This window comes from Galeopterus variegatus, unplaced genomic scaffold, assembly GCF_000696425.1.
Source record: "Galeopterus variegatus unplaced genomic scaffold, G_variegatus-3.0.2 Scaffold3374, whole genome shotgun sequence".
In the NCBI taxonomy this organism is placed as follows: domain Eukaryota; kingdom Metazoa; phylum Chordata; class Mammalia; order Dermoptera; family Cynocephalidae; genus Galeopterus; species Galeopterus variegatus.
This window is the reverse complement of record NW_007729485.1, coordinates 74,100-86,888: the sequence shown is the minus strand read 5'-3', so window position 1 is coordinate 86,888 and position 12,789 is coordinate 74,100. Positions and strand designations below refer to the sequence as shown.

At 40.8% G+C, this 12,789-nt stretch overlaps 1 protein-coding gene across 1 annotated transcript in view; it reads left to right on the top strand.

Annotated features, from left to right (window-relative positions):
- The first annotated feature begins 1,550 nt into the window (after positions 1-1,550).
- The window catches only part of NUP133 (nucleoporin 133kDa), a 52,978-nt gene continuing 41,739 nt past the window's right edge, over positions 1,551-12,789 (top strand). The window contains exons 1-7 of the mRNA XM_008584781.1: positions 1,551-1,636; positions 3,931-4,034; positions 5,405-5,512; positions 7,453-7,552; positions 8,453-8,623; positions 10,202-10,357; positions 10,684-10,754. Coding sequence (XP_008583003.1) covers positions 3,958-4,034; positions 5,405-5,512; positions 7,453-7,552; positions 8,453-8,623; positions 10,202-10,357; positions 10,684-10,754 — 683 coding nt within the window. The 5' untranslated portion in view covers positions 1,551-1,636; positions 3,931-3,957. The remainder of the gene's footprint in view (positions 1,637-3,930; positions 4,035-5,404; positions 5,513-7,452; positions 7,553-8,452; positions 8,624-10,201; positions 10,358-10,683; positions 10,755-12,789) is intronic.

Sequence of the window (12,789 nt, the reverse complement as noted above, 5' to 3'; positions counted from 1 at the left end):
CGCTGAGCTCGCGGTAGGTGCCCGCCCCGCGGGGTGCCCGCCGGTGGGCGTGCAGGAGCCGCGGGCGGCGGGAGGTGCCGGGCGCGGGGTTGGAAACGCGTGCTCGCGGAGCTTCTGTGTGCAGACGTGCGGCGCGGACCGGGTTCACCGGGGCCCACCCGCCTCCCTCTTGGTCTGGGGCGGAGCCCTGGTGACTGTCCGTCTGTCTGGAAGAGGACAGTGATCCTCTCTCTGACCTGAACCTGACTCACGAAGGCCACAGAGTCTGTGAAACGCCACGACGCAGGTGTAAGGTGACGGTGGGGATGTAATGACTCAGGTACCACTGCTGATTGGTCATTAGAAGGCTTTTAGCTATAGAATTTCCTGTTTTTTTTTAATGCTTTTTAAATTTTCTTTTAAGAAACTTTTTGTTTTTCTTAGCTAAGTTATAGAGAAGAGGTTTTCTGTCAGCAGAGAGCTAAGAGTACTGGTTTCCTCACGAGCACCAGCCCACCTCATGGTAAATCATGCTCCCCCACCCCTGTGTACATAACTAGTTTAAAACTTTAGTAGAAAGTAACACCTAGTTCTGAATAGTTCATCCGTCAAAAATGAATTTTCCTCTGCAGGGAAGCAGTAAATATTGGGTCTTGACAATATGGTTAAAATTTGCCTGTAAAACTTTTTGATACTTTAAAGGAGAAGTGATTTTTAAAGAATGCACCGTGTTATTGACTTTTCTGCATGTTGAAAAGTGCTCTTCAAAGTGCTGATTTTGTCAGTGTTTTCTTTTTTTTTTTTTAGAAAAGTCAGAGAACAAAGCCGTACTTTATGTGTGTGTGTTGTTTTTAATGTCTTCTGGTGATCGCTTAAACTAAAAACCTTTGTTATAGTACACTGTCAGGAAACAAAGCCCTCAACCACTCTGTATGTGCATCTCCTTATTTCTATGAAAAACTTTTATACTGTGACTTTACATTGTTATTCTGAATGTTAAAAAGAGGGTAAGGAGGAAATATATTGAAGACCATGTAGCAGCAGGTGCTCATGACCCTTTTAAATTTCTTGATTTTACAAGTAAATTTTTATATAGTTCTAGAGCTGGATGAGAGCTTAAAGATCATCTAACCCAATGTTTGCAAAACATTTTTGGCCACAATGTATGATAAACGCTGATATATTCCATTTTGTCTTGCAAAAATATCGATTGAGACCCTCAGAATGACCCACAGTTTGAAAAACACTTGGACTAGTCCAACCTTATTTCACAGCTAAGGAAGCAGCGTTATAAAGAGTTTTAAGTGGATAGAGGCATGCATCTAATTACTACAACATAAAGGTCTGAAGCCAAGTTTTCCTGAATTCTGTCCGGGTTTTCTTTTCATGCAAAATGCATTTAGTTACACAGTATACATGAGCCAGTGTTCCTTGTTTATTAAACATCTTTTTATTATAAGAACATATACATATGTAATAATTAGGAAAATGGAAAAATTCTAAGTTATCAGTGAAGTAATATGGTCTCTTTTTTTCAGAGGAACACCTACACGGGTATTCCCACACCACTCCATAACTGAGACTATGAACTACGAGGTGAAAACCTTTGGATCTTCTCTCCCTGTTAAAGTCATGGAGGCCCTGACGTTGGCGGAAGGTAGGGGTCATCTTTCCATTTGCCTCTATTAGTCTAGATCTGGCATGGAGCTTGAAATTTATGCTTTCTTTGGTATACCTTCACCTAAGTGGAGGGAAACAGGTAGACTGTCTAGTTTTTCACTAATTGAGATATGTAATAAATTTGAGAAGAATGAGGTCATTCTAACACAGTCAAATTAAATCTTTAATGATTTTAAGTACTGTATGTGCAAAATTCAATACAGTTTCAAAAATTGATCAGGTATATGAAGTTTAGGGTTTACAGTGGTTTTTATTTATTTTTTTATTTTTTGGCACCTGCCTGGTATAGGGATTGAGTCCTGGACCTTAGTGTTATTAGCACCACACTCTAACCAATTGAGCTGACCAGCCAGGCCCATTGTTGGGTTTAATAATGCAGCAAAATCAAGTCCTACCTGCATTTCTGGATCGTGTGTAGTATTCCAGAGGCTGTTTGCACAAATTTTTGGTGTTACCAATGTGGCATATCTTTAGAAGACTCTGTCAGCAGAGAGTTAGTGTGCATGTTTAGGAGGTGTAGGTGACACAAGCTTAGGACGGCAACATTGAGGATCGGGGTGGGTGATGGGGAGAGCAAAGTTCTGAGCGTCCTCAGTGTCTGCCTGAGTCATGTTTATGAAGGTCAGTTTGGATGTTTGTGATTTTCTGGAACAGTGTTTTTCGACTGCAGGTTGTGACTGAAATCAGTTTAGTGGTTCATGACCAGGATTTAAAAAAAAAAAAAAAGTGGGCTGGCTGGTTAGCTCAGTTGGTTTGAGCTCAGTGTTATAACACCAGGGTCAAGGACTCCAATCTTCATACAGGCCAGCTGCCAAAAAATTAACTTTAAAAGTAGGGCTGGCTGGCTAGCTTGGATGGTTAGAGCGCATCCTTGTTACACCAAGGTCAAGGGTTCAGATCCCTGTGCTTGCCATCTGCCAAATAGAATAGAATGCAAAATATCAGAGTGCATCTCCCATAATGTTAAGTGATTTTGTTTTATTTAAATTGTATGTGAATACATCATGGTATAAACTGTAATTCATACTGTGAGTAACAGTCAAAAACGTTTGAAGGACTCCATTCTAGAGGAGGGGTGCTTCTTGGCTTGAACTTGCACATCTTGCCTATGAGGCCCTGGGTGATGGAGGGGGTTGTTTTTAGACAACTGAACTGTTAACCTCTATCACACATTGTTCTGTTTTTTAGGTATCTTTGCACATAAATGTATTTTTACATTTATATGTGTCTATAAATGTATATATTTATTTTTATATAAATATATATTATTTTCTCTAAAAATTTCAGTTTAAATTATACTTAAATCTTTTAACCATTCCTTTCTGGTTCATGCCACCAGACTGTGTTAATAACAAATAATACACAGGCTCAAATCTAGAAATTCAGAGGAGTGAGTCCCTAGAAATCAGAATATGTGAACTGCAAAAGTGTGTGAACGTGTAGCGCTCTTCCCCTGGCAGGTAGAGGGCTGTGTTCCGTCAGGCCCTTGGGGGCTCACCAGCCCGCCAAGGATCTGGAGCTACTGTAGTGCTTTCAGAAAAAACAAAATTACTGAGAAGATATTCCAGTTCAGCAAAAAGCCCACACTTAGCACAGGTGTGGTTTGATATTTTAGCTTATACTTTATTGATGCCTTTTATTTGGCCCACCACCCTGACTTCAAGCAAAGCACAAAGCTCAAATTAATTACATTTCCCCGGCTGTTGACATGTTCTTGGAGGTTTACCACCAATATTTGAGACAGAGCAGTATACTAATTTAGTTTTTTCACTTAATGGAGAATGTAACCTTTGTGTCTCCATATAATGAAATTTTTTGTACCTTTAAGGAGCTCTTATTTGAAAATCATGTTCTTTTGAAAGGGACATGATTTTTCATTGAAATGTTTTATAGAGTTAATGAAGGGGATTGTTATTTTTGTTGCTTTATCAATAAAATTGTGAATATTACTAAGTATTTCTTATAGAAAGTAAGATATCTGTTTATAGTGAGAAATTAAGGAGTATTAAACCAATGCCCCAAATACACTTCTTGCCTTTTGATATTTTTCTAAAAGTGGTTACCAAAGTTGGATAGATCTCTTGTTTTGGATGTTGATAATTCTTGGGTATTTAAAAATATTTTTTGTTGTGAATTAATGTTTTTTGTCTGTGATAGTTACTTTTTTTGGTAAAGCCTGTGGTAATAAAGAAGATTTTAGTATAAGGAAATCATAACATTTTCTCATATTTATACCTTGAGAATAATTGCATCCCTTGTCTTTCTCTTTAGTTGATGATCAGCTGACTGTTCACATAGATGAAGGTGGATGGGCATATTTGGTCTGCAAAGAGAAGCTCATTATTTGGAAGATTACTCTGTCGCCTATTACTAAGGTAGTGGCTCTTTAGAAGCTAGAAGGACACAGAGGATACCAGTTGGTTCTCAAGCAGTAATCTCAACTACTCAGGAATTACGGATTTGCATTTCCATAGTGATATGAAATACTGAGCAAGCATATACATTTGTGTACTGGGAAAAAAAGTTTCTCCTCTTTAATAACTTTTTTTTGGAGGCGGGGCCTGGTACAGGGATTGACTCCTGGACCTTGGTGTTACCAGCACCACTTTCATACCAACGGAGCTTTCCAGTCAGCCCACCCCTTTAATAATTTTTAAACAAGATTCATGTTATTTACGCTTAATAAAGTTAGAAACATTGAAACTTTCAATACATATAACGCTATCAGTCTGCCTAATGAAATTTAAGACTAAATGCTATCTACATAAGCTAACGAATTTCCCTCCTCTCTCCTGGTGACCGCACACTTAGCCTATAAAATTTGTTTCTCCCTCTCTTTTTTCCATTTCTCTTTTGACTTGTCTATTTCTGTTAATGGTACCATTGCTTTTTTCAGGGTACAAAACTTGGTATTTTCTCATGCCTCCCACCTTCTATAGCAAATCAGTTATTTTCCAGGTCCTGTAGACTTTGATCAGCCTCATTTCCATCCCCATCTTTCTGTTTCTGTTCTTGGGCCCTAATCTACTGAATGATGTTTAATTAGGAAAACAAAACCAATTGCTAATTTAACTTTCAGTTGTCACCTTCAACAGTGGGGTTATCATTTGTTTGTCTAGTAAACTTATCCTCAGCAACCGCCTCTTTCCTGTCGGTCACAGCTCAGACGTACTCTCTTGCACCTCTCATTACCGACCATTGGAACTCAGGGCTCCTGCTTACCTAAACTCTTATAGACATAAAGCCCCTGTGCTGATATTTGTAGTTAGGACCAGTCATGAGGGAGAAGTCCTGGCGGATGAAGTGAGTAGCAGAAGGATTCTGATATTTGGCTGAGTATCTAAGAAATATTTTCCAGGCAACTCAGTATAATTACTCTGTGGTCATTGCTAATTTTAAATGTCAAGTAAATAAATCAAGACTAGACTGGGAAGGTTCCATAGGAAGGCTAAGCACTTCTCTTAACCAATAAACTTTTAGCCCTGGAAGAGATTGGACTATATGATATTCAAGGTCCGGTTTAGTCTTAAGTTTTCCTGATTCTGTATCCCTTAAGATACTTCGTTGTAAAATTACTGAAAGCCCAATCAAAAAGAAATGTGAGAAGAAAGAATAATTGTAGAATGGTGTTTTCAGCAATGAATCAGATTCTAAAATATGCAGAGAAGGAAAATAGAAAAGTCAGGTGCATATTCGAAAATTTGGATATGATGTGAAAGATTTTCTGTTTGGGTTTGCTCCACAGTTATCTGTCTGCAAAGAACTGCAGTTGCCACCTAGTAATCTCCATCGGACCACTGACCTGGTGGCTCTCTCTTACTCTGCTACCTCAGGTGAAGCATATTCTACTCAGGTAGGTAACCCAAAAGCTTATTGAAATAAACTTTTAAAAATAAGGACATTCTAAAGTTGAAGGAATCGTCCAACCTGATTTTGAGACATAATTTTATTTTTTATTTTATTAATTTTATTTTTTGGCATCTGGCTGGTGCAGGGATTGATCCTGGATGGTGTTATCAGCACCATGCTCTAACCAACTGAGCTAACCAGCCAGCCCAGACATAACTTTAAAGCTACAGAAATCAAGACACTGTGGTATTGGCAAAGAAAAAGACACACCAGTCAATTGAGCAGAATAGAGAGTATACGTACAGACCCACGCAAAGGTGGCCATTGACCTTTGACAAAGATGCAAAAGTAATTCAATGGAGAAAGGATGGTCTTTTCAGTAAATGATGTTGGAACAATGGTCATTGTAATTAAAAAAAAAATGAATTTCCCTAGACCTTATGCCTTATGCCAAGATTAACTCAAAATGGATCATAGATCTAAATGTAAAACATAAAATTCTTAATGCTTTTAGAAGAGAACATAGGAGAAAATTGTCATGACCTGAAGTTAGGCAAAGAGTTTTTGGAAATCAACAAAAGCATGATCTGTAAAAGAAAAAATGTTGGTAAAGTTAAAATTTAAAATAAGACCAAAAGTAAAAATTTTGCTCTGCCAAAGACAAGAAACCAAAGAGAACAGCTGCAGACTGGGAGAAAATATTTGAAAAATCGTATATCCAACAAATATGTGATTTACAAATTGTCTTGTATCTAGACTATAGAAAAACTCTCAAAGCTCAATAAGAAAACAAGCAGTCCAGTTTAAAAACAGAGCAGAGGACTCGAACAGACACTTTGCCAAAGAGGATGTAAAGATGGCAAATAAGCACATGAAGAGATATTTACTGTCAGTAGCCATTAGGGAAATGCAAATTAAGACAGCAGTGAAATAACCACTATATGCCCATTGGAATGGCTAAAATAAGAAATACACTGCTGAGTGCAGGCCAGGATGTGGAGTGTCTGGAACTCTCATACACTGCCAGTGGACATGCAGAAGGTACAACCATTTAACCAGGTGACTTAACAATTCCATTCCTGGCTGTTCACTCTAGAGAAATTAAAACTTGTGTTCACACAAAAAGCAGTACGCAAATGTCATAGCAGCTTTATTTCTGATAGCCAAAGCTGGAAACAACCCAAGTGTCCTTAAGCAAATGACTGGATAATCAAACTGGTTCGTCCATGTGAGGCATACTGCTTGGCAGTAGAAAGAAATGGACTATTGATACGTATAGCAACCCGGATGAATCTCAGAGACATGCACAGTGAGATAAGCTCATGTCAGCGGTCATAATCTGTATGATCTCATTGTTTGACATGCTCAAGAGGATAAACTTAATGATGGAAACAGTGGTTGCCAGGGGTTAGGATGGGAGAAGGGTGTGTCTATAAAGAGATGGTGCTAGGAAGTTTTGGGGGGAAATGGAACTGTTCTGTATCCTTATCATGATTAGTTGCAGTAATCTGTATACATGTTAAAATCCATAGAACTGTACAACAAAAGGAAAGGTCAGTTTTACTATATGAAAATTTAAAAATACAGTTTTAAAATAAAGAGTACTCATTTTGGGGCCGACCCCGTGGCTCACTCAGGAGAGTGCGGCGCTAGGAGCGCAGCGACCCTCCCGCCGCAGGTTCAGATCCTATATAGGGATGGCAGGTGCGCTCACTGGCTGAGCGCAGTGCAGGCGACACCAAGCCAGGGGTTGTGATCCCCTTACCAGTCACACACACCCACACCCCCCCCCACACACACACCCACACACACACACACAACTCATTTTTAACTTTTGTTAATTCAGTAGTAAATTGTGCTGTTTCTTTGTATCAGTGTCATGACATGCCCAGTGTTTGAGCCCTCCTTTGCTGTGACTGCTGACCATTGTGATCTTGTTTCCAGGCTCTTGGGGTCATGGTTGCCACCGGAGAGGGGTCCATCCGCTATTGGCCAAGTCTTGCTGGGGAGGACATGTACACAGAGGCTTTCGTGGATTTGGGAGGTGATAAGACTTACAGTTTCCTAACAGCAGTGCAGGTACACAATGGATATTCCTGTATGTTTATTGAAAGCTGCAATTTGGCTTGGAAGTGAGATTTGAATGACTAAATATGTGGGATTTTGAACAGACCATACAGGCCAGAGAGGGATCCCAAAGAGACAAGAGAAGGATGTAAGGATCTAGGATTGGAACAGTTAGACAAGGGGGCCCTTCTCATAGGACTCTAAAATGTCAGTGTCAAATAGTAGCTGCTGGTGTTTGTTTTCTTTTACAAACATTTGATGAGAGTGGCTTAAAACCTCTTAGACACTATACTAATGTCCACCCTAAGGTTTACCAAAGAAATAAAATCTGATACTTGAGATACTTGATTTGTTGAACCTGCAGTACGGTAGACCTTTAATTTAAAAATCAGAATTTTAAAAAACATGAACTTTTTTGGCTGTAAAAGTTTTTCTCTGTAGAATTACTAATATTAAGTGAATGGATTTGTAAGTAAATTATTTTGATAAAATAGCATTGTTCCAGTTTTGTTCTTTTATTTATTTATTTATTTATTTTATTTTTGTCTTTTTTACTGACCGGTAACGGGATCGCAAACCTTGGTGTCGCGCCCATACCGGGGACCGGCAACGGGATCGCAACCCTCAGTGTTGTGCCCGCACCACGCTCAGCCAGTGAGCGGGAACCGGTCTCCACATGGGATCCGAACCCTCGGCGGGAGCGCCGCCGCGCTCCCAAGCAGCGCACTCTCCAGTGTGCCACCGGGCCGGCCCCAGTTTTGTTCTTTTAGACTTAACATTCAGATGATTTTTCTCTGTATCAGAGCATTTTTTGTTAGTTTTCTTTATCTTTGTGTTTGATGCTTAACTGAACCAATCTCACAACATTTGTTCGCAGGGAGGAAGTTTTATTTTGTCCTCGTCGGGAAGCCAACTGATTCGGTTGATACCGGAGAGCTCAGGGAGGATTCACCAGCACGTCCTGCCCCAGGGGCAAGGCGTGCTCTCAGGAATTGGTCGGAGGGTTTCCTCTCTCTTTGGAATTTTGTCTCCTTGTAGTGATCTCATAGTAAGTTTATCAAATAACTGTTTTACAAGCTTATTTCTTAGTGAAATCAGTAAGTTGGAAGTTTCCCATGAAGTTGGTATTGCCTTCGTATGAACAATGGTGCACCCGAAATAAAACCTTGATTTTTTTCAGTGAATCGTTTTTATGCTGATGATCACATGATACCCTGTAACGTTAGTATTCTTAAGTCAGACAGATTGTAAGTACATTTTCTGAATTAAAACTTACGTAAAATTTAAAATGTATTTCTTAAGGATTAACTTGACTTTTTAGACTTGATCAGAAGTGTGTCTCCACTCCCACCTCCAGCTGTCTCTGTGGGTGGCTTGTGTATGGTCTGTTGGCGGGACATCTGCCCAAGGCTCCAGCATGGGGAAGGGGGACGGTGGGAAGTAACATTTATGGCGCATCTGCGCTCTGCCAGCTGCTGACGTTTCTTACCTCGTGTAACTGTTATGGCTGCCTGTAAGGTAAAGGGCTTTCCCTCCAATGTACAGGTGAGGAAGCGCCTCGGAGCGAGCAGAGCTGGGAGTCAGCCAGACCTATCTGCATTTAAAGCAGCGCTCTTTCCCGTTTCACTCCCTCCTTTCAGGTGGCCATTGTCACCTTCTTTAAATGTTCTTTGCACCTAAGACTTAACGTGTCTAAAAAGAAATTTATCATATTTCTTCCTCTCCTCTGGTGACTACATACTTAACCTATGAAATTCATTTCTCTCTTTTTTTTGTTTCTCTCTTGACTTGTCTATTTCTGTTAAGGGCGCCATCACTTTTTCAGTGACCTGGGTACAAAACTTTGTATTTTCTTGTGCCTCCCTCCTTCTGTAGCAAATCACTTATTTTCTAGGTCCTGTAGACCTTGACCAGCCTCATTTCCATCCCCATCTTTCTGTTTCACTCTTGGGCCCTAATCTCCTCTCCTGGTATGTATGTTTCTCCTCAGCTCCTGGTCCGTGTCCGCTGTACTCACTGTTGGTCCTTCCTGCGCTGTTAGTGGCCAGAGTCATGATGACAGGAGACATGGGAGCAGCTAGGGTCTTAACTCAAAATAATCACATATGCCCCGCTAAAAAAAAGCACACATCTGCACTTCATAAGCAAGTATCTACTGGAAAGGGGAAATCACACACCCATGTGTAATTAACTACGCACAGCCCTGCCAGATTCATTTGAACACAACTCTCTTCAAAAGCCATTGATAACATCTCCTTTGCTTATTGGGTTTACAAACTCACGTTCAAGACTCTGCTGTGCGACTTACTTTTTCACTGTTGTTTAGAGAAACCTTATTTTTGCTTTCCATTTACAATCTGTGTTCCAGTTTAGCATTTCTGCTTCCTACTCTCAGAAGACCTTGTACCTTCTCACCCCCGCTCCCCTCCTCCTGGGCCCTCTGCCTTTGTACTTCTGCCAGTGAAATCCTGCCTGGCTCTCAAGGTATTTTTCAGCATCACTCCTTCCTTTGAATCCTGAATGAAGAATAAGTGGTTATAAATACATGAAACTTGAATTCCAGAGAAAAGGGTTATTAACATTAAACTTAATCTGTAAACTTGACTTCTCTCTCCTCTCCCTGTAGCTTTCAAGTGTTCTCTGGGATATAGAGCGAGCGAGCTTCTATAGCCTGACAAGTTCAAACATCAGTAAATGGGAATTAGATGATTCTTCGGAAAAACAAGCATTTAGTTGGGACATAAATAGAGCCCTGAAGGAGAACATCACTGACGCCATTTGGGTAAGGAACGGTGACTCTCGTCTCTGCAGCTCACTGTGGTGGTCGTGTGGTAGTGCTGGTCCCTTTAGTTCTATCCATTTGAGCACATTTCGGTGTAACACACAATGTAGTGTGTAACCATCAGATAAGCAGAAGTGGGTCATCAGTCTCTAGGATGTTGGAAGTCACAGGTGTGCTGCCTAGTAATTTCTAAAAGTGTCCCTTACTCATTCAGCAGTTGTTCAGGCTGATGCAGGCAAGGCATGTTACCAGGTGCTGGGGATGTAAAGGTGGAAAGAAATGATTCCTACACTCCGGGAGTTGATGTTGTTGACATTTTTCTCTAGGGTTCTGAGAGTAACTATGAATCTGTTAAAGAAGGAGTCAACATTCGATATCTGGACTTGAAGCAAAGCTGGTAAGTGATTAACTTGTCATGAAGATACAGATTATAGTTCTGAGAAATAGGCTGATGTTTATTATAGAGTGACGAGCAATCTCGTTTGTTTTCCTGGTGCTGGTCTTCTCATAAGGGCTTTTGCTGTCTTTTATCTAGTGATGCTAGCTTGTTTGGTAAGTTAAGGCATTTCTCGGCCTTCAGTGGTTACCGTAGTTGTCCATTAGTTAGAGATGTAGCTTTTCTGTTGTCATAGCTGGAGCATCTCTTCCTCCTGCCAAGAGGTGCCTGAGACCTGTCTCTCCTCGCTGCTGTGGGTGCCCTGTTCTAGGATCTTTCTCCGCTCACAGAGCTGTCAGGCACACGTCTCCCATCCTCTCTCTGTTGCTTAAGGAGCTGTAGTAGGCCTGCATTTGTGGCTGTGCTGAGTAAGGAAAGGACAGGGTAAGGCTCTGTCTTGGGAGAATAAGTAAGAACTCAGTCATGGTTTATGCTCAGAGTAAATTTCTTCTTAGAAACAGTGCTGTAGGTGGTGCCTAAGATCCCAGCTTAGTCTGATAAAACTAAGTATCCCATGCTACTATTTAACTTTAACATAAAGGTCATACAGAACTTAAAACTTTTGTAACATGGCTTCTACAGGAAAGCTCGTAATGAGTCCAAATGTATGACTAGTTATCCTTTAAAACACGACTTATCAGAAGTTAAAGACCATTTTCATGTGTTTTGGAGTGATTTTTACTGTGTTCTTATTACGTGTGCTGGTTAATAGAGTGAATTCTCCTTGCTCCTCGGAGGGACGCTGCTGTCATTGTAGCACTGTAATCTCTCTCTCTCGGGCTGTTGAGACTGTTAGTAGGCTGCTGCTTTACTTACAGTCTCTGAAAACCTTATAAAAGCTATGCAGGTTCTAAAAGTAATAGTATTTATTTAATTTCTCTAAGTAGCTTTTTGAGTAAATACTGTTTACGCATTTCCGTTGGTCTTTACCAGACTTTTAGAAGTTTAGGACCGCTGCCAGGATGTAGTATGCTTTGAGCATGTAATGCAGACATTTTCACGCAATGTTTTCAGAACTGGGGACATGGGTTGAGAGTGGAGACAAGAAAAGTGACTGGGGTCACTCTGCTGCCCGCCCCAGCCCCCTAGGGCTGCCATGCCTGCTAGACCCTGAGCGCCCGAGTCACCACACTCACTCTCCTCCAGCCCTCCCCAACCCTTACCATGGACGACCCAGCTGTGGCTCTCTTGTGTCCTGGGGCTCTAGTGGTCAGAGCTGTGCAGGGTTTCCCAGGTGGATGGGTTTCTTTTGCTTAATGGTAGTTTTTCTCTTCTCATAGTCATCGGTGCACATTGTTCTGTTCTCCATTTTCTCCAGAGCTATAATTTAGGCTGGTTTTACCAGTGAACAGGCTCATAAGTTCTTTTACTAGATTGTTACTAATACAAGGCTCAGATATCTTCATCGGAGATGTAAAGTTTTTATTTTTGTATATCTTTAATTTATTACTTATCAAATTTTTACTGATTTGCAAAATTCTGATTATCGTCCTCTCATCCTTGCTACCTCGAATAGCTTCATGTTTTTTCAAATGTGAAGATTTTTCTTAAAAAGGTGTCAAATAAAACTGGTCCCAGCACTACTTTGTAAGGAGTCTCAGTGTTTGGTAGCCTAGTGATATGCTTGTTAGGATGACTTTGATGTCAAGCCTCACCGTAGGTATAACCAACTATAACGCCCTGCCCAGTATAGAGAGGGGACTCTCAGGACTGCATGCTCTGAGACCTCACTCAAGCCCGTATGCAAAATATTCTCGTGTGTCACTACAGCTCTTTAGGACATTGCCAGCATGTCACGAATTGGCCGTGTGCCTGTGAACAGTGGTAAGGGTTAGGAGCTTGGGGAAGAGCATGAAGGTGACGAGATTGAGTCGGTTGCCTGGCTGCTTATTTCAGTTGTCAGTAGAGGGCATGTGCCGCTAGTTAATATTTCTGAGACTTGAATGAAAGCTGGTGATAATGCGACTGGTGTTTTGGAAGTAATGAAATTGGAGAT